This window comes from Bos indicus x Bos taurus, chromosome 2 (assembly GCF_003369695.1).
Source record: "Bos indicus x Bos taurus breed Angus x Brahman F1 hybrid chromosome 2, Bos_hybrid_MaternalHap_v2.0, whole genome shotgun sequence".
Lineage (NCBI taxonomy): Eukaryota > Metazoa > Chordata > Mammalia > Artiodactyla > Bovidae > Bos > Bos indicus x Bos taurus.
The window spans coordinates 104170713-104192017 of record NC_040077.1 but is presented as its reverse complement, the minus strand read 5'-3'; the positions used below and the strand labels follow the sequence as shown (position 1 = coordinate 104192017).

Genomic DNA, 21305 nt, shown 5'->3' with positions numbered 1-21305 from the left:
TATATAGCTCAGGGGCGCGGGGAAAAAGAAGGTACACTCTGCTTGTAGGACATATATGAAGTTAAAAATGCATTCTCACATACTTGGGTGCAGACAAATGCTGTTTGACAACTCCACTTACACAAGGCACTTGGGGCTTCCCAGGTGGCACTAGTGGTAAAGAACCTGCCTGCCAATGCAGGAGACGTAAGAGATGCAGTTTTGATCCTTGGGTCAGGAAGATCCCCTAGAGGAGGGCATGGCAACCCACTCCAGTATTCTTGCCTGGAGAATCCCATAGACTGAGGAGCCTGGCGGGCTACGGTCTGTAGGGTCCCAGAGTCAGACACGACCGAAGCGACTTAGCATGCACACGAATGAGGTATGTAGAGCAGTCAAATTCATGCAGTCAGAAAGTACTTTGGTAGATCCCAGGGGCTGGAGGCTGGGGGTATGAGGAGTTAGTGTTTAATGGGGACAGAGTTTCAGTTAGGAAGGTGATGATGTTGAGACTTGCATAGCAATGTGAACATGCTGAGTTCCACTGAACTGTACAGTCAAACATGGTGACAATGTATGTTTTACATTATGTGACTTTTACCACAATAAAAAGAATTTAAAAAGGAAAAACGGATGCATTTAAATCTAAGGGGTTGCTTTTCAAATACTGTGTTCTTCACCCCTCCCTTACACTGTGTCCCATGGGGGCCAGGGGATTAGAGAAGATCTGATTTTTCTTGACTTAGTCATTCCCAGGGTGGTCTCTGGGCCCCAAAGCTCTGAGGAGATCATCCAGGAAGTGTCTGGTGCCCTTTCCATTTAATGAGCCCCTTTGATCTGTGGAGTTTGCTGAACACTGCAGACAAGATGGTGATAATCCTCCAGCCCAAAGGCCGGAGGACCCTCAGGAGCTGGGCTGGAGGGGTTCATCCTCTGCCTTACCCTGGTGCCCATCCAGCCTATGAATGCACCTTTACTGTGTAACTCCGAGGTGCCTGGTCCTGTGGGGTATGCAGGATCACCCTGAAGCCTAGAGAAAACAACTGAAGAGTGATTAAGGGCTGAACTGTGGGTGATGATGCAGAGACAGAAAATCGGTCCAGAGCGGGCCCCTTCCAGACTTGGTGAAAGGGCCGGTGCTGGAGCAGGGAGGGACAGACAAGAAGAGACCCATGGGCACAGATGTGCAAGGGACAGCAGGAACCAGAGTACAGAGGGGGATGAGCAGAGTGTGGTAAGAAGCTGAGTCTGATGTCAGAAAGACCTGGCTTTACATTCTGGCCACGACACTGGCTGAGTGACCTTGGGTTGGTCATTTAACCTTTCTCTTTAATAGGAGTCACTGTTATATTGAGAGATGTTTATCACCTCCATTTCCATGTTCCACCATTTTAGCTTGTAATAAAGTTGACTTTAAAGAACATTCTCCTTCTGTCTAACCTGAATCCATCTGGCTTTGGCTCATTCACATCTTTCTTGTTCCAGGAGAAGCACAGGTTGACCAGCCAAAGATAGTCCAGGGTCCAGATTAAGGCCTCTTAGAAGCCCTAAACACAAAAAGATTATGGCCCTCCTCCCCAGTGTAAAAATATGCCAAATCATAAAGCAAAAAATTTATGTGAATGCCAAGGTTAAAATAGCTTTTTTGCAGATTTTTTTTTTTTTCCCTAAAATCCTGGATCACTTCCTTCATCAAAGTTAAACTTTTATAACAGCTTCGATATCCTTGCTTTCTAGTGTTTGTAGCACCCAAAGCAAGCCTCTATTCTACCTTTGGGTTGTCCAATCCAGGGAAAGTGTGGGGGACTGGGAGCTCCAGGGGAAATCGCACACCTTTGGCCTCATGGTCTGTGGCCAGGACTAGGACCAGGCCAGGTCATGCTCCTTCCTTCTCCAGATAACTAGGGGCCCCAGGGATGGTCCCCCATCCAGAGCCACGGTGGTGAGCCCAGGTCTTGTTAGTTATGCCTGGCCAGCGGCTCTCCCTCCCCTGTCTCACGGCTGCCGCGTTAGAAAGCAAAGAGAACAGCCTTCGCTGTTGCTTGGCACCGTTGCCGGGGACCGGAAGTACTGTCTCTTACCTGATTGGCAATCTGACATGGCTGCCTAACAACCCGATTAATCAAACCCAGCTCATCCTGTTAGAATTAATGAGCCTAGGAGATGCTGCCATGAATAATGAGGGCTTTTGCCCCTCCTTCACCACCTCTCCTCCCCCTCCCATTCCTATTTTTCTTCTCAGAGCCACACAGCAACTACTCATTATCGAGGACCTGGAGGCCTCCATGGGTGTGGTGAGCACCTGGCATTGTGGGCATCTCCTGCCTGTCCTACTGTACCTGGAGCCAGAGGCTGGCCATGTCCTAGAGGATCGAAACCTCTCATTTATCAAACAGCTCTGTGCACACTGCACTGTTAAAGCAGGATGGAGTATGGGACTTCCCCGGCAGTCCAGTGGTCAAGACTCCATGCTTCCACTGCAGGGGTCATGGGTTCCATCTGATCCCTGATCAGAGAACTAAGACCCCACACGCCAAGTGGTATGGCTACAAAAAAAAAGTTAGATGGAGTATCTGTTTCACGTACTGTACTAGGTGCTAAGGATGCAAAAATGGACATAAGATGCATATTGCTGCTGTGAGAGGTCATGGTATAGTGACCCAGAGACACATGGGGAAGTGCTTTCAAAGTGGGTATGGGAGGGTTCCTGGCCTGCAGCCACCGTGAGGGGCCTGTCAACACAAAAGGAGCGGAGTGGGGAATTAGAGAGGATTTTATGAGGTGGTGGCACCCTGAGTATTTCCGTCACCAGGTTCCTTCATCATACATACACATGTGGAGTGCTGGGCACTGAGTGAAGTGCTGCGGTCCCAAGGTCAACAAGATGGACATGGCTCCTGTTCTTATGGAATAGGCAGTCTCATCTTCATTCCTCTGGGCCAGGCAGGAAACCTGAGCAGACAATTGAATTATGTTTTCACTTGCTCAAACACAAAGGCTGTTGAAGGCTTGCTGGGTGTAGTCTAGGCACTGGGAGAATGAATGCAAAGATGAACAACCTCCCATCCCTGCCTCCTAGGGCTCCTCTGATGGGGCAGTGGATAGGCATATGCCAAGGGCCTCAGAAGGTTACACTGGTGCTCAGAGATCAAGGCATTGCACTCAATCTAGAGAAATCAGGGATGACTCCCTGTAGAAGGTGGCTTTGGAACCATCATGAAGACAGAAAAGCAATTGAACATGTACACCAGGTGCAGAAAGACACTCTAGATCTCATCCAGGCTGAGGGGTAGTCTTTGAGTGATAGGAGCTGAAGTAAAAGGGAAAGATGATTCCATGCATCTTGGGAGAAAAGGACTGTTTCTACAGTCTACAGAAAAGAGCATGATTAAATACACAAATAAAGATCTGTGTCTAATAGGTCAGGAGCTCCTGTGCCTGCTTATTTTAAGTTGGGAACAAGATGTGGTTTCTCGAATAGTGAAATCCCCAAATTCCCAGGTGGATCACTGGATAAAGAATCCGCCTGCAACACAAGACACGCAAATTCGATCCCTGGGTCGGGAAGATCCTCTGGAGAAGAAAATGGCAACCCACTCCAGTATTTTTGCCTGGGAAATCCCGTGGACAGAAGAGCCTGGCAGGCTACAGTCCATAGAATCACAAAAGAATTGGATACCACTTGGTGACTAAACCACCATCACCAAATTAAAAGGGACATGGCTTCAGTGGCCATATTGCAAACACACCAGCCTGGGGCTTAGGGAAAGGGGCTGTGCCTGGCAGCTTCTGGGTCCTTTGACAGGAGTGAGGCAGAAGGCATCTCTTCAAAATAGATGAGTTGGGGGAGGAAGGGTGTGGGAAGCAAGGAAGGGGGCCTTGGGACTGGTCAGAAGGGAGCAGAGGTTGGGGAGTTGGGTGGGACCCACTCCTAAAGTCCCTGAGAAGGTAAATGAAGGCGCTGGTGGACAGGAGTCAGGAGGTAGAAATGACAGGCTCTAAGCGAGGAAGGAAAGAGGGGAAAGTGAAGGGGAGGAGAGAAGGGAGTGAGGGAGGCCCTTGGGGGCCGGCAGCATCAGGACCAGCAGGGAGTGGGCACAAGCTTCAGTTGTGGTCATGTGGTGTGTGGTCATGTGACATGTGGTCACAGGAGGCTCCAGAGACTGAGTCCAGCCTTGCAGTCCACAAGGAGCTTCAACTCTGGCACTGTCTTTGCCTCCCTGCTTCTAGTGAAGCCTGCCCCAAACTGGGCTTCCCAACGACTCCCAGCCAGTCCCAAGGGACATGCCGAGAGGGCCCCAGGCCTTCAGAGGGGGCATCTGCTCAGCCTCCTAGGTCCCCAGGAGCCAAGCCTGCCACATTTTTGTCGCTCTGGGATCAGGGGCAAGAGGCTTCACAGAGGGGATCTGGGTCTCTATGGGCTGTGCTGTAGAAGAATGCAAAGGCTCAGGACCAGAACTCCAAAGCTAGGCCAAATGACCTTCATGACATGTATTCAAAGCTTGGGTTTGCTGTTGACATTTGACTACGGGGAAATTTTGCATAAACACTTGCCTCCTTGGAACACAGATTCCCACATCTGCAGCTGATGATGGCTGTCTCTTCAACCCGCCAATCCAATCCATTCCGCCAGCTGGCTTCAGTCACAGTGTGGCCTGTCTGCCCCTGAGAGCATTTGTGTTTGAGACCCCTGGCTGTACCTTTAAAGATAAGTCTACCTAGGCTGACACCCGTGTTAGATGGCAGAGAACTTCCATGGAGATCCTCTAACTCATTTTCATAGAAACCCTAGAACTTGGGCAGTACCGAGTAGGAGCCAGGAGCTCAGAACTGTTAGTTGAATTCACTAAGTTGGGAACCTGGAGCCCAGACCTCCTCCAAACCAAGTCTGTGGTCTGGCCTGGCCAGAGACATGGAGGGTGGGGGGCAAACCAACTCTGAAGGCAAACTCCCCACCCCTTACCCCATTGCTGAGGTCTGGCTTCCTGGTGGCTGAGACGGTAAAGCGTCTGCCTGTAATGCGGGAGACCTGGGTTCGATCCCTGCATTGGGAAGATCCTCTGGAGAAGGAAATGGCAACCCACTCTAGTACTCTTGCCTGGAAAATTCCATGGATGGAGGAGCCTGGTAGGCTACAGTCCATGGGGTCTCAAAGAGTAGGACACGACTGCGCAACCTCACTGGTTCACTGGCTCACCACCCTCCGCCTCTCTCCCTGCAGGGGGAGCTGCTGAGCCCGTGCCGCTGCGATGGCTCGGTCAAGTGCACTCACCAGCCTTGCCTCATCAAGTGGATCAGCGAGCGGGGCTGCTGGAGCTGTGAACTGTGCTACTACAAGTACCACGTAATCGCCATCAGCACAAAGAACCCTCTGCAGGTACGGCCGGGGGCTGCCAGTTCGGGCGCTACAGGGAGGGCCGGGCTTTCCCAAACTCCCTGATCTCCGGCGGGACGTGAAGTCACCTTAGAGCTCCGGGGCTTTGGAGGAAGGGAAAGATGGCCAGGTGGGCGAGACCGAGGATAGAGAGTGGGCAGGAGGGCAGGAAAGAATTTTTGTGTTTTCTCTTAAGCCTCAGCCAGAAGAGGAGAAAGGGGTGGGATCAAGAGACAGAAATAGATAGAGAAGGAAACATGGAGAATCAGATGGAAGAGAGAGAATAAGTGAGTTCATGGATAAATGAATGGATAAAAGAAATCAGAAATAAGAAAAAGGAACAAGAAGCAAAGAGGAGAGGGAGGGAGGAAACAATAAGAAAGAGAGAACAGAGAGTGCAAAAAAGGCAAAGAGGCAGGGTGGGACGGTGAGGAGAAAGACTGCGATGAGGTTAAGGGCAGAAAAGAAGAAATGAGAGCAGAGACTGGATGGTATGTCCCAAACTTGATGGTGCCTGGAATCCCAGCAAAACGCAGGGTGGGGCCTGATATTCTCCATTCCAACAAGCTACCCAGTGATGCAGCTGCTCCTGGTCCACAGACCACACTTCTTATGACAAGGGAAAAAACGGAGACGAGACAGGAGAGGGAATCAGAGGAAGAGAAAAGACGGGGCAGGAAGGAAAAGGGAGAGAATATAAAGAGTCCATGAAGGTCAAGGGCAGGAAGACCAGGGTTCAGGTGGGGTCTGTGGAACAGATTCACATGGGGTGGGGCTGTTAGGTCAGAGGCCCCCACGCCCCCCATGCCCCGCACGGTCCTCCCGACCCCTCCCACCCTGCCCTGAGACATCTGTCATCCCCAGAAGAGCTGACAGCCCCTGTACCACCTCATAAATCCTCCACATCACACAGCTTCCCCCCGTGAGGCACACACACACACAGAGGGCGCTTTGCTTCTGAAAATACCTTCACATAGACACGGTCAGCCAGTGAAGCTGCCACGTCATCAATTAGCCAGCATGCTGGCGAGGGTGCGGAAACTCCAGCAGCTTGGCACAGTTGTCTCTCTGCTGTCTGAGGGGGTGAGAGAGAGTCAGTGCTGCTGCCCCAGCAGAGCGAGTGGCTTGGGGATGATGGTGGGCTGGGATCTCTGCATGGAAGGGCAGCTGCAAACACCCGGAGCTGCAATGTCCTTGCAGTGGGGGCCAGCCCAGGGTAGGGGGCCATTATTGCTAGAAGGGAGCCTTAGAACCCCTAGGCACTTCAGTCATCCTGATGGTGCACCAAAGAGTCAGAACAAGAGGTGCCTCCCCATGCTCTGGTTCCATCCTCAGCTATTCATTTCAAAATCTTGAAGTGTCTTAAAATAGCAATGTCTGATTCCAGGCCCTGGGGTGCATTAACTCTTCTCTTCTTTCTCAGCCGATTCAAGCCTTGGAAAAGGGTCAGAATCCAAACCCACCAGGCGAGTGCCCCCTTGGCTTTGTCCTTGGCTCATAAACAGGCATTAGCCCTTGACACAAAAAGGGAAAAAACATTTAGGGATAACTTTTTCCTGGGGGTTGTTGTTGTTCAGTCTCTCAGTGTTGTCTGATTCTTTGAGACCCCCTGGAGTGCAGCACGCCAGGCTTCCCTGTCCTTCACTATCTCCTGAAGTTTGCTCAGACTCATGTCCATTGAATCGATGATGCCATCCAACCATCTCATCCTCTGTTACCCCCTTTTCCTCCTGCCCTCAATCTTTCCCAGGATCAGGGTCTTTTCCAATGAATCTTTTCCTGGGAGCAAAGAAAAGAAAAGATTATTCTAATCTCATAAGTGCCTTAAGCAAATGGCAATATTGACATTGCCTTTCTACTTTATTCTTTATTCTTAAGTTACTACTTAAGAATAACTTTGTCTTTTATTGTGCCCATCTTTGCATGAAATGTTCCCTTGATATCTCTGATTTTCTTGAAGAGATCTCTAGTCTTTCCCATTCTATTGTTTTCCTCTATTTCTTTGCATTGATCACTTAAGACGTCTTTCTTATTTCTCCTTGCTTTTCTTTGGAACTCTGGAATAACTTTATCAAGTTACTACTTAAGAATAATCCTTAAATTACTAATTAAGAATGAATTTATTCTTAAGCTACTACTGTGTCTTTAACTGTGAGTTTCTAGTCATTGGAGATTCTGATTCTGTTACTTCTGGATTGTGATTGGACCTCATTGCATTCAGTGGTATGTGCTCAGAAAATGCCATTTCACTCTTCCAGATAGTACCAGAAGAAGGAAGTAGTCTGGACTAGCAGCAGTAGTGTGTGGTTGTGGCCCAAATTGACCCAGTTGCATGTCTTGGGCTCCTCAGTCTCAGCCAAGTGTGAGACTGCCTGCTCAGCCATGGTTGGGCAACTTCTGATCCTCCTCATCTGTGGTAGAGGATGGAGCAGGCAGGCCCTACCAAGAGAAAGTAGAACAATGGATGGGGTGCCGGAGCTAACTTCTGTCAGAGTAGGGAGGTGTCTTCCAAGTCTCTGATGTCTCACCTCTTGGTTCATGACCCCATAAAACATTCTGAGAAACAGTGGGCATGACAGCATGTTATCTCGGTGACCCTCTGCAAGCTCTGTTTCTAGAAAGAGCTCCTGAGAAAGGTGGCATTTCAGTGTAGCCCTGTGGTCTCAAGGCTCTGTGGGTGCCTCTCATCCTCTTTGCTACATCTGAACTATAATTATATTCATGAACATTTAATTAGTGCTTACCGGGGGCCAGTTGTTGTTCTAAGTGTTCACATATATTGTTTAACACTAACAACAACCCAATGCAATGGGTACTATTATCATCCCCAACTTACAGATGAGACAATGGAGGCACAGAGGGGTCAACAGTTTGCCCGAGGTCACCCTGGTGGAGCAGGGTTATATCCAGGGGTCTGACTCCTGAGTCTGGCCCTTCACCTCTACCCTACATGCCCAGCATGGAGATTGCTAAGTATGGTTATGAATACTCCTACCTTGCCATGCATAACTGTATTTTTGCTAAAATATAAAGGGGAATAGAAATGATGGCGGCAGGTACCCTTCAAAGCACTGATTAATTTCACTTAATTCTCACAATACTCTAAGAAACAATTATCTCCACTTTTTGAAAGTCCTGATGATTTATTGACTTCTCCTAGGTCACACTCCATGAGTTGGAGCAGAGCTGAGCTAGGATTGGGTGACCAGGCCCTTGCTCACTGCCTCTTCTTGTTATAAGGAAAGAATCATCTGTCTTCATGCTCTTGCCCCTTGGTCTCTCCATTCGCTGCACAGAGGGGCATGGAGAAGTCTCTGGATGCTGTGATCAGGAGCTTGCTGGGGATGAAGAAGCTCCGGGGATCCAGTAGGGGCAGAGCCTGCTTCCTGGGGAGCCCTTCCCCATCTCCCTGGGAGACCAGAGAGCTCCCCTGCCCTCTCCTTTCTCCTTGTGGCTCTGCTCCCCATATGACTTGTGGAGCCTCCCATGGGGCAGACAGGAGGGCAGCCTTGGGCATAGCACCCCATCCTGCTCTTTCTTCTTCCTGCTTCAAATCGTAGTCGGGGTGCTGTATGGCTTCCACAAGTGGCTTGGGGCTGGTAGGAAGGACTTAGGGGTTAAGGGGCGCTTCCTCTGCCTCTCCACTTGGGGTTTCTTCTGCCTGGAGCAGAAGAAGGGGGGGGTGTTGATGTCATAGAGGTAGAAACAAAAAGCTCAATCAGGAGCCCTCTTCACAGACAGGGAGGCTGGCTCTGGAAAAAGCATTTGCCCTCTATTAGAGGAGTCTGTGGGATCAGGCCATCTTCTGGAAAATTCCTGTTATGTGTAACCCTAGGCGGGGTGGAAAGAGCAGTGGAAAATGTAAAGGCCCAATTACCTGTAACAGGATGCTATCTGTATAATTACATGTAAAGGCTGATGTCCCACATCTAAATGAGCGAGCAAATGCTTTCGAATAGTTACAGTTCCTTAGGGGCCACTGGTCAGTCCCGGCAGGAGGCAGAATCATCAGTGCTTCCATCTAGGCCGTATAATGTGCAGGGAGGGCTTGCTGTTGGCAGAAGGAAGGTTGTCCGCCTTTTCTGGGGAGTTCTGACGTGCCTTCTGCAATGCCTACTAGGCGCTCTCTGCAGGGCATTACACAAACTGCTACAATTAGGAGATAGCCCTTCCTTCCACTTTCCAAAGGGCTTCCCAGGTAGCACAGGGGTAAAGAATCTGCCTTCAAATGCAGGAGATGCGGGTTTGATCCCTGGGTTTGTAAAGATCCCCTAGAGAAGGAAATGGCAACCCACTCCAGTATGCTTGCCTGGGAAATCCCATGCACAGAGGAGCCTGGTGGGCTACAGTCCATAGGGTCACAAAGAGTCAGACACAACTGAGCATGTGCACATGCCACCTTCCCAAACCTGATCCTGTCATTTCCCTGCTGCAAACTGGTCAAGAGTATCACGTTTATTCCTACAAAAAAGTTTTTAAAAGTCTTTGCATATTCTTTAGGCTCCCGTGTGGTATTCCTTCTTCCTTTCCCAGTTGTCTTACCCCACTCCCTGCTCTCTGCTCCACCCTCTCTGGTCTTCTTCCAGGTTTTTGTACTTACCCTGCTTTCTTCTGTCACAGGGCCTTTGCACATGCTCTTCTCCCTGCTGGACATGTATGCCTCCTCTCTTTGTCTAGTAAACTCCCACTCAACTCAAAGTGAAATCCCCTGTCACAGGCTCTCACATGTCATGATGGATTGCCATTGTAAATAATCATATGTCTGTCTGTGTTCTCTAAATGTGAGGCCCCATGAAGGCAGAAGTCTGCATGCTTTTGCTTACTGCTTTATATTCAGCACCTAGCAGCATACACACACAGAACACCCGGTACATATTTGCTGAGCAAGGGCATGAATAAATCCCAAACTAAAATCCAACTCATGGCTCATCTAGGCCTGTGATACCTGGATCAGTCATAGACTCATAGAATTTCAGTGGAAACCCACCCACACTCTAGCCTTCAATCCATCCATCAACAAAGCTATTAGCATAGTGCTTTTCTGTTAAAAAAAAAACAAAACACTGAAATTTCAGCATTAGTATACAGTCAGTAAATTATACTGTTTTTCTTCTCTCTCCCTGACATCCTGTGGCCTCTCTTTGTTGAATTGGTAATCTCCAGCATGTATATTAAATGACATGCCAGGTGTTGTTGTAGAAAACAAGCAAAAAAAAAAAAAAAAAAGCCTGTGCCCTCTTAGCACCTATTAGTGAGAAAATAATGTGTTACTCAGAAAAGAATATTCTGGGGACCTGGAACACCACCTACACACTGCATTTCCACTTTCTCCTTCTCAGTTTTCTGTCTGCATCATAGTCAACCACAAGGACTTTCCTTCTCAGCCTCACCCACCCAGAAATGAATTCTGATCATTTGGTGTGATATGGGTTTCTTCCATATCAAAAACACAAAGTTAATACTCAGAAACTCTCAGAAAGAGCCGCTGTATCACACGTTGGTGAGCCCTGGTTTAAATCCAGAGGTGAGAGGCTGGGGCAGCAGCAGGAAGAGGGCGTGGGATGGGGTGGAAATGGGATGAGGGCCTGCAGGCCCCCACTGACCCGCCGTTCTCACCCCTGCAGTGGCAGGCCATCTCCCTGACAGTCATTGAGAAGGTTCAGATCGCAGCTGCCATCCTGGGTTCCCTCTTCCTCATCGCCAGCATCTCTTGGCTCATCTGGTCGACCTTCAGCCCCTCAGCAAAATGGCAGCGCCAAGACCTCCTCTTCCAGATCTGCTACGGGATGTATGGATTCATGGACGTGGTGTGCATAGGTGAGTCTCTGGGATGTGTGGATTCGTGGACATGGTGTGCCAAGGTGGGTCTCTGGGATGTGTGGATTCATGGACATGGTGTGCCTAGGTGGGTCTCTGGTATGTATGGATTCGTGGATGTGGTGTGCATCGGTGGGTCTCTGGGATGTGTGGATTCGTGGACATGGTATGCATAGGTGGGTCTGAAAGCTTGTCTCTACAGGAAGTGGGGAGCCATGTGCTGGTGAATTAGACACATCCCCCAGGGTCCCTCCCTCTTGAAGGTAGAAAAGGTCAAAGCAGAGATGGCACCAGGCTTGAGACTTGTGAGCTCAAAAGGGGCCATGGCTTAGATTTAAGGGGTGTGTAGGAAGTAGGAGGAGGCAGAACAAAGACAGGAGACCTCAATCTTTCCTGGAACTCTGTCCTACCCAGTTGAAGATGAAAATGAGGAGGTTAGCCTCTAAGAATATTTGAGAAAGGTCAGTTGGTCAGTCTACCTGCCGTAGGCAAGTTGTGGAAGGCCTCTTGTCCGTTGTGTACCACAGCTGCCAGGTCAGAACAGAGGAGGCCTAAATGCTTAACTCCATTCTCTTCACAGCAGAATGCCCAGAAACAGTCACGATGATACCTTGCTCCCCCTTTTTTCAGCTTTCTTTAAGCCTATTAATACCCAAGGTTTCTCTAATTTAGTGGTTTTCAAAGTGTTTGTAGTTCAGGGGTTCCATGCACAACTTCAAGAGCCACTTTAAGAGTGGGGAATGAGATGCTGTACAGACGGGCTCTGAATCTTCATCCCTGCTTCACCCCTAGCTTCTGTACTTTCATCAATTTACATATGTGTCTGTTCCCAGGTAAGGTTTTGCTTTTAAGCTTTCAGTGTTTTAGAAGGTTAGAATCCCACCACTGTAAGTTCCTGCTTGCTCCCTTGCACCATTCCCAAATGTGTGTTCCCTCCTCTTCCATTATATTAGGCTGGCTGGTGGAGGGTTTTTGTTTTTCCCAGCAGATAACTATGGCTGTCAACTCTGGAGTCTTCATCCAAATGACTGAGGAGGTGGGGAATGGCCCTGGTTTTCTCTGAGTGAAGGAAGCATGCTTAAGCCCTGGTCATACGTCCTATCCTGGACCTCTCAGGTTACCCCCTAGGCCATAGTGCCGACAGCACCAGAGCTCCACAGTGGTCCTCTCTGGGCATTAGTCTGTGTTTCTATCAGATAGGCTACACTGCTCTGTTTGGCAAGAAAACATCTATCAGCTAGAATTGGGCTAAGAGGGTGTTCATTTTCTTCAGGGTCCTTTAATATTAGGGATCACAGAGGCTTGGATACAGACTGCAGCAGCCAGAGGCTAGTGATGCTGGAACTTATAAACCTATCTAAGCGTCTTGCCGCCTCTCCATGCTGGCTAAACCAGTATGTCAACTCCCAAGTTCAAGAGCCTTTTAATTACAGCACCTAGGCAGTGAAAGAAACAGACTGCCCAGGCTTGGAGGCCTATAGAAGACAGAGGCCTGTGAATGGGGAGGAATTTGACATTGAGGCATTCTAACTTAGTTTCCTCTCCCACCAGACTCCCTTCCTACCCCTGCTGAGGCATGAGTTGCTGATGCCAAAAACCAGGTGTGTCTCCATATGGAGGTGTGTGGCTCTGGCAAGAAGGGGGAAGCAGTGGAAACCTTCCTGTAGGGCCCTTCCAGCTGCCCTTCATTCTCCTTCAGGCAGGCTTTTGATGGGTTCCTGGAGTGCATGTCTATGAAACACACTTTCCTGTCACGTGGTGTATTCGTCAGCTTCGGCTGCAGTAACAAACAGCTCCGAAACTGCACTGCCTCACAGCGAGCATTTATGTCCCATTCGTGGGTCCACGAGATGATTTGGTTCTGCCAGGCTTGGCTGGACATAGCTTCTGAGACTGTGTTGGGCTCAGACCTGAGTGTCTCCTTATGATGGGGCCCAGGCTAAAGGGGCAGGAACGACTGGGGTCTAGCACAGGAGGATGAGTGAAACTCACAGAGCTTCTCAGAGCTTCCGCTCAGTGCTGGCACCATGGCCCTTCTGCCCACAGGCTATGGGCCAGTGATGTCACCAATAAGCTCCTGCCCTGGAGGCCAGCATGAGTGAGAGAGAGGAGCATAAATACCATCTCCCAGTCAGGGCTCCAGAGATTTGAAAACTGGGAGGACTGGACATAGAAGACACTTGGTCATGGGACCAATCAAGACAACTCCCTTGTTTGGAAGCCGAGAGAACAGGGGGCCCACGGAAGGGGAGTGAGTGATCAGCTCATGATTGCTCAGCTGGGACTAGAAGCAAGGTCTCCCAACTGGCCATCTAGGGCTCTTTCTATTATCCTCTGGCCTCAGAGAGCAGGACTCTTGCAGCAGCACTGGGAAACCTACAGATGCCACCTGAGACTTCCAGGGCACATGGCCCATGTACAGGATGTGCTCTCATGGCAGGCTGCACCCCATGGGTCTGAGCCACCCAGCACCCCCACTCTGGCCCTCCTGGTGCTCTGGTCTCTCCTCATGGTGTCTTCTCTGAGTAGGGCTCCGGGACCATCTCCTTCTTTGTCTCTTCCTTGGCTCCTCTATCTGCCTGCCTGCTCCCCGCCCCTGGCCCACTTTTTCTCCCATCTTGTATACATATGACCCTCAGTCACTCCAATTATGGGAAAAGCAGAGTGAGCTAAATGCTGAGAGTTTTCACATTGTTTTCCTTCCTTCCAAGCCTTCAGGAAAACATCCTTCTCAGGGGCACAGCCCCACCATGAGCTATCCAATCATCTGGTGTGAGAGCCAGTGACTGCTTGGAAACCGTTATTAGATGGAAGGGGAAAGCATAGGGACCCTCATCTCTTTTAATGCCATCCAAAAGTGGTCACATATATTTATAGTTAGACTATCTCACCTGGAAAAATTTAAAAAGGGAGTAATATGTGCTCTGGGCTTCCCTGGTGGCTCAGTGGTAAAGAATCTGCCTGTAATGTAGGAGACCTGAGTTTGATCCCTGGGTCAGGAAGATCCCCTAGAGAAGGAAATGGCAACCCACTCCAGTATTCTTGCCTAGAGAATCCCACGGACAGAGGAGCCCTGAGGGCTATAGTCCATGGGGTCGCAAAGAGTCAGACAGAACTGAAGCAACTCAGCACACATGTGTGCAAAATGTGCTCTGGATAAAAAAGAGGGAGGTGACAGGCAGGAGCTGGAGTACATAGATTCTTGTGGTGGTTGCGATGATGATGCTTTTGATGATGGTGATGACCAATGTATGGATGTGAGAGTTGGACTGTGAAGAAAGCTGAGCGCGGAAGAATTGATGCTTTTGGACTGTGGTGTTGGAGAAGACTCTTGAGAGTCCCTTGGACTGCAAGGAGATCCAACCAGTCCATCCTAAAGGAGACCAGTCCTGGGTATTCATTGGAAGGACTGATGCTAAAGCTGAAACTCCAGTACTTTGGCCACCTCATGCAAAGAGCTGACTCATTGGAAAAGACCCTGATGGTGGGAGGGATTGGGGGCAGGAGAAGGGGACAGAAGATGAGATGGCTGGATGGCATCACCAACTCGATAGACATGAGTTTGGGTGAACTCCAGGAGTTGGTGATGGACAGGGAGGCCTGACGTGCTGCGATTCATGGGGTTGCAAAGAGTCGGACACGACTGAGTGACTGAACTGAACTGAACTGAACTGATGACCAATAGTAAGGATGATGGCTTTAAGGATGAAATATAAGTAACAGTCATTTTTCTGCTGTGTTCTGGCCAGTTGAGGAGAAACACACAGCACTGCACAAGTAGATGTAAAAATAGCTTTTTAAGAGCTCTCTGGAAGGGATAATTGGGTGGCATCTCTTTATTTTTAAGCTCAGCTAGACATTCAGACTCATGGAACTACCAGGGAGCGTGTTTGGCGCCAGAGTCACTTAGAGGACCATAGACAGGAAGCACAGGCTCCTCGGGCGGGTGCAGCTTGCTTCTGCAGGTGAGTCCTCATCTGTTGTAGTTCAGGACCAGTCTCTCAGCCCCCAGGTGATAGCTCAGAAACAAGGAGATGAGAACCACAACAGTGCGTCCCTCTTGGCCCAGTTTTCAGGGTCCCCACAAGAGTCAGACATATTCACAAAAGTCAACGGACTAAGAAAGCCCAACGCTACAGCCTCCCAGCAGTATTCATAGTAAAGCACTCACCAATCAGGGTCACTTCCAACTTAGGACATGTTACAAGTCAGCTGATACTGCACTTTCATCAGATTCCCAGGAGAGACAAACCAGAATGCCACCACAGTCTGTTCTTACAAAAGGAGTGTGCCATCACACTCCTCTTTATCCTTGGGGAAGGGAAAATGAGTGTAGCCCTGTATTAGCTTAACAGGTGGAGTAAGAAAGAAATTAGAATATGGTATTCCCTGGTAGCTCAGAGGGTAAAAAATATGCCTGTAGGGCAGTAAACGCGGGTTTGATTCCTGTGTTGGGAAGCTCCCCCTGGAGAAGGAAATGGCCACTCATTCCAGTATTCTTGTCTGGAAAATTCCATGGACAGAGGAGCCTGGCGGGCTACAGTCCATGGGATTGCAAGAGTCAGACACGACTTAGAGACTAAGCCTTAGCCTAAGAAAGAGACAAGACACTTGTTAAAATAATTCCTTAAATTTTCTCTACTTTCCAGACGCCTTGGTCTATTCCTTGAGACTGTTAAATGGCCTCAGATAGTAAAAATTTGAGTAAACATAATGCATAGGTTTAATTCATCCTTAAACATAACTTTTCTATCAGAGTGATGTGTAAGGAAAAGTTGATGAGAGTGGGAGGGACGCATGAGAAATTCACTGTGTCAACACGAGCTTAAGGGGTATTCTCTGCCATAAAGCTAAGAGGATGCAAAGTCTGAGATATCAGCTTGCTGCTCATGAAGCCGCATCAGCCCCATCCATGGCTGTGTCCACCTGGCTGACCTTCAGGTGAATCAGTGAAAGCAATGGCTCTCGGACAATGGTCTCTGGTTTTCCTCAAAGGATTTTGCCTGGAATGGTTGCCAGGAAGGTCTGGGTTCTCTATTTAATGCAGCATGGGTTCAAGGCTGTGGACAGTGACTCTGGACTTCGTCATGTCAGAAGGTTGTACATTCTGGAACACAGGCCACCTCTACAGATTAAGCATCTCCTGGCTTAGAGTCCTAAGTCCTGAGACCAATCTCTGCCACAGTAAAAGCCAGATGTAACTTGCTGTAGACAGAACAATCCACCAAACCCAGGGAACAGAGAGGAACTGAGAAAGGGGCCGACAACCCTAGAAGGTAATCAGGGGAAGAATTATCCATATTGAACAGGTGAGGATAGGCTTAAAGCAGTTGGGCTCCAGGTCACATAACTAAGCAAATGGTAGAGCTGGGGATTGGACCATGACCCTCTGGCTTCAATTACTGAGCGCTTTCTACTGCCTGTTTCATCTCTGATTGCTCTGTGAAATTGCAAATGCAGAGCTTGAATGGGGAGGCAGGTTGAGGGAAAATTGGTCTAGTAATATCTTGACTCATTGAGTTAACGGCTGGTGGCAATAAGAACTTCAGTGAGCCCCAGCTGCTCCTGTCCTGTATTCAGGGATTTGGAAATTAACCATTGTTGTACCTCCCTTTTGGTCAGTGCTATTCTGACATTAACTGAGACGGAGGCTTGAGAAGTCGAGATGAAATTTGGGTGGTTTGTTTTCCTGTGACACTCTCGTGAAATGTCCTTGGAATATGGGGAGCTAAATCCACTGGTTAACATTAAATTAGGGAATCCATTCCTTCATTCAGAAATATTTATTGGAGACTTCCCTGGTTGCCCAGTGGTTAAGACTCTGGGCTTCCTGGGCTTCCCTGGTGGCTCAGATGGTAAAGACTCTGAGCTTCCACTGAAGAGGGCGTGGGTTCGATCCCCGGTTGGGGAACTAAGATCCCACATGCTCCAGGGCTAAAAAAAAATTATTGAGAGAGCACTCCCGATGAGAGAATCATCCACTCTCAAGGACTGTACATTTCACTGGGAAGGCAGACAAGCTAATTACTGAGGCTAGGACACAGGGTGAGCACAGAAAATGACTGAGTCAGAGCAAGCTCTGAGCAGTCAGATCCATTAATTCAGTAGCATTTGTTAGCTGCCTAATTTCATTCATGAAACTAGGAAACTTTAACAAAGACGTGAATGAGTCCCAGTCCCTGCCCTTGAGGAGCTCACAGTCTACAAATAAATTACAACAGAACAGGAGCTTTTACAAGACACAGAGAAAGGTAGAACAGAGCAGAGAGCAGTTAACTCTTCTTTGGAGGTACTCAAGACTGCTGTATTTAAAATGGATAACCAACAAGGTGGAAAAGGAAATGGCAACCCACTCCAGTATTCTTGCCTGGGAAATCCCATGGACAGAAGAGCCAGGTAGGTGGGCTACAGTCCATGGGGTTGCAGAGTCAGACACAACTTAGCGAATGAGCCCATAACCAAGGACCTACCGTGTAGCATATGGAACTCTGCTCAAAGTTATGTGGTAGCCTGGATGGGAGGGGAGTCTGAGGGAGGATGGATACATGTATATATATATGGCTGAGTCCCTTTGCTGTCCACCTAAAACTATCATAGCATTGTTCATTGGCTATGCCCCAATACAAAATAAAAAGTGTAATTTAAAAAGAAGGGTTTCTAAAGGAAGGAATCCTATCCTTGAGCTAGTTTTGAAAGATATGTCAAAATTTGTCCAGAACAGTGGAGAAGAACTTTCCAAGCAGAGCGTGTTAGAGACAGAGATGAGAGAGAACAAGGTGTGCTTAGAAAGCATTGAGCAGCTTTGTATGGCTCAGTGCAAAGAGCCAGGATGGGGAGGTAGGTCATGGGGATGGGGAGGTTGGCAAGAAGCAAATCTCACAGCTGATGAATCATGCACGAAGCAGCTCAGACCTGCCTGTTGGTGAGGGGAGGCATTTTAAAGATTTTATACAGAGAAGTATGATCAGACGTGTGTTTTAAAGAGAGAGCTCTAGCAGCTGTCGGAGAGTGGATCACAGAGCTGGACAGACTAGATGTTGGGAGAAGCCAGCTGGAAAATGCTTATAATAGAGTGAGAAAGAAGTAAAGAGATGCAAAACAGCGATGGTGGCGAAGAAGTGTGTTGGGTGACCTTGAGAAGTACACAGGATGTGGACTTGATAGGGCGGTCTGAACTCCTTCAGACTGGTGGGAACCCCGGGACGCTCGCTTGAGTGGGGACCAGGCATCATTCTTTGAGCATGAGAATGGGATGGGCAGTGGGTAAAACAAAGAGGAACTAAAGGGTATGTCTTCAACAAAGGCAGCACAAAAAGAAAGGACCACCCTAAATCTAAAATCCAGGCAGAGAGGCAAGAGGCAGTTTCTAAGTCATGAGTTGGCAGTAGAAGAGATGCCAGACACACAGAAGACATTATGGGCTACAAAGAGGAGAATGAAGGGTCAGGAAGGTGTCTCTTTGCTGGGCTAGAAAGAGGGAAAAGCTTTTTTTTTTTTTAGTGCATAGGTGGTCCCCTCCTGTGATATAGAAGAAGATATTGAGGGCACTGAACCATTTCTGACAACTCCTGGTAACTGATGGGGAGATGAGATGGTAAGGAAAGCAGGCAGTTGAAGACAGATTTGGAAGGCAACAGTAAGAGGTGTTTGAAGCTGTGAATTTTGAATAGGTAACTTAGGAGGACTGTTCAGGGAGTAGGTGACTAAGAACAGAGACCTAGGGAACATTAAACACCTAAAGGGATGAAAGGAGACAGAAGATGAGAAGATAGCAGGAGGGACTGAGCCACAGACCTCAGACTCTGGGTCTCCGGAATGGTGGGGGTGGTGCTGCAAGATGGTCTGGGGCTGCATGGTGCCCACTTTCTTACTAAACGGGACCTTAAGTGATTTGTATAACCTCTCTGCTTTTGTTTTCTCCCTTGTGAGATGGGATAATACCGTCTTCAGAGAGTTGTTGAGAGGACTGAATAAGATGGCACATGTAAAGAGCAGGCATTATACACATGAGTGACCAGGTCAGGGTAGATTCCCCCTAGGCACTCGATAAAGATTTGCCAAAATGGTTAAAGGTTTGCCACAGCCTGGAGTCCTCCCATAATTGAGAATCTGCCGTTATTTGGAGCAGTGCCTCTCCTGGAAGGTTTTGGCTCCCTCACCCGCGTCTCCTGAATGAGAAGATCTGATTACATCGAACGTCCTCGTCCCACCTGCCCCCTCTTCCGTCATCTCTAATGACACTGTCTTCCCTGGCGTAGAAGCTGACAGAGCCTCCCAGGAAACAAATGGGACGTTCTCTGCTCCAGTGGGTCAAGTTATTAGGATTTAACAAGAGCAAATTAATTAAGGTCCCTGGCACCAAAAACATTTTTTTTCACTCCACAGACCCAAGAGATTGGCCACCAAGAAGTCAACTCTGCAAAAATGAGGCCCGCGTCCTCCTCATGTTTGTTTTTCTCTTGTGAGTGGAAGCGGGTCAGGGGAAGGAAAGCAAGAGAGATCCTGAAATTGCTCCAAATCTTTAAAACAGAGGGCTAGGGTAATGGATGGAATTATAGAAAATATTTCTCTTTTGTTGTTGCTGTTGAAACTTCTCTGTGTGCAGTCCAGTGAGTAATTTCACTCTGATTTAGAGGTACCTGGTTCTTGCCTTCTGAGATGAAGAAGTTCAAATCCCAGTTTACAGCAAGCATGCAGCGGGTGGGGACAGGAGGGCTGTGGGAACATTGTTTTTCAAACTTAGTTTTAATTCACATTATCATAAAAAGCACATATATGCCACAAAGATTCCTTCCTTTCCTCCTTCCTTCTGGGTAGGAATGACCCCACCTGTCCAACCTCTCGTGCTTAATCGCTCAGTCATCTCTGACTCTTTGCTTCCCCATGGACTGTAGCCCGCCGGGCTCCTCTGTCCATAGGGATTCTTCAGGCAAGAATACTGTGGGTAGTGTTCCCTTCTCCAAGGGATCTTCCCAACCCAGGGATCAAACCCAGGTCTCTAACATTGCAGGCAGCTTACCAGCTGAGCTACCAGAAAAGCCCAAGAATACTGGAGTGGGTAGCCTATCCCTTCTTCAGGGGATCTTCCCAATCCAGGAATTGAACTGGGGTCTCCTGCATTGCAGGCAGATTCTTTACCAGCTGAGCTACCAGGGAAGCCCCGTTCAACCTCTTAATTCCCTGAAAATATGGAAGGGGCAGGCTGGTGCAGCAGAAGAGACTAGAAGACCTAGATCTGATGACCAGATTAGCTACCAGCCACCTCTGTGACCCGGGACAAGTTACTTCCTCTCTCTACAACTCAGTTGACTCATCTATAAAATGAGAGGGTTGAACCTGATAACCTACAAGGTTCTTTTAGGTCTGGAAATCCAGGATTTTGGAAACACTTCCACTGTGAGAGGTCATGATGACTCTCAGAAATTGGAGTTGCGACCTTGGGAATTCCCATATTGTTGGGCCAAGCCAAACAACCAATAGAATCCACCACATACATGGGCCAGACAATGCACAGACCATGATCTGTTACCTCTATGTGGCTTATCCAGCTTCCTGGATTAACTTAAAAAAAAACAAAAACAACCTTGTTTTGGATTGGGGTATAAAGCATCACTATGAACAAAGCTAGTGGAATTCCAGTTGAGCTATTTAAATCCTGAGAGATGATGCTGTGAAAGTGCTGCACTCAATATGCCAGCAAATTTGGAAAACTCAGCAGTGGCCACAGGACTGGAAAAGGTCAGTTTTCATTCCAATCTCAAAGAAAGGCAATGCCAAAGAATGCTCAAACGACCACACAATTGCACTCATCTCACACGCTAGAAAAGTAATGCTCAAAATTCTCCAAGCCAGGCTTCAGCAGTATGTGAACCATGAACTTCCAGATGTTCAAGCTGGTTTTAGAAAATGCAGAGAAACCAGAGATCAAATTGCCAACATCCGTGAACTTCCAGATGTTTAAGCTGGTTTTAGAAAAGGCAGAGGAACCAGAGATCAAATTTCCAACATCCTCTGGATCATGGAAAAAGCAAGAGAGTTCCAGAAAAACATCTATTTCTGCTTTACTGACTATGCCAAAGCCTTTGACTGTGTGGGTCACAATAAACTATGGAAAATTCTTCAAGAGATGGGAATA

The 21305-nt window shown here is 48.3% G+C and overlaps 1 protein-coding gene across 2 annotated transcripts in view; it reads left to right on the top strand.

The window, feature by feature from the left end:
* Positions 1-21305, top strand: part of MARCH4 (membrane associated ring-CH-type finger 4) — a 116820-nt gene that overhangs the window by 84238 nt on the left and 11277 nt on the right. The window contains exons 2-4 of one of the 2 annotated variants that reach the window (XM_027567016.1): positions 5201-5356; positions 10978-11170; positions 15018-15135. In XM_027567016.1, the coding sequence (XP_027422817.1) occupies positions 5201-5356; positions 10978-11170; positions 15018-15135 (467 nt within the window). The remainder of the gene's footprint in view (positions 1-5200; positions 5357-10977; positions 11171-15017; positions 15136-21305) is intronic. The other variant, XM_027567006.1, reaches the window with a different exon arrangement.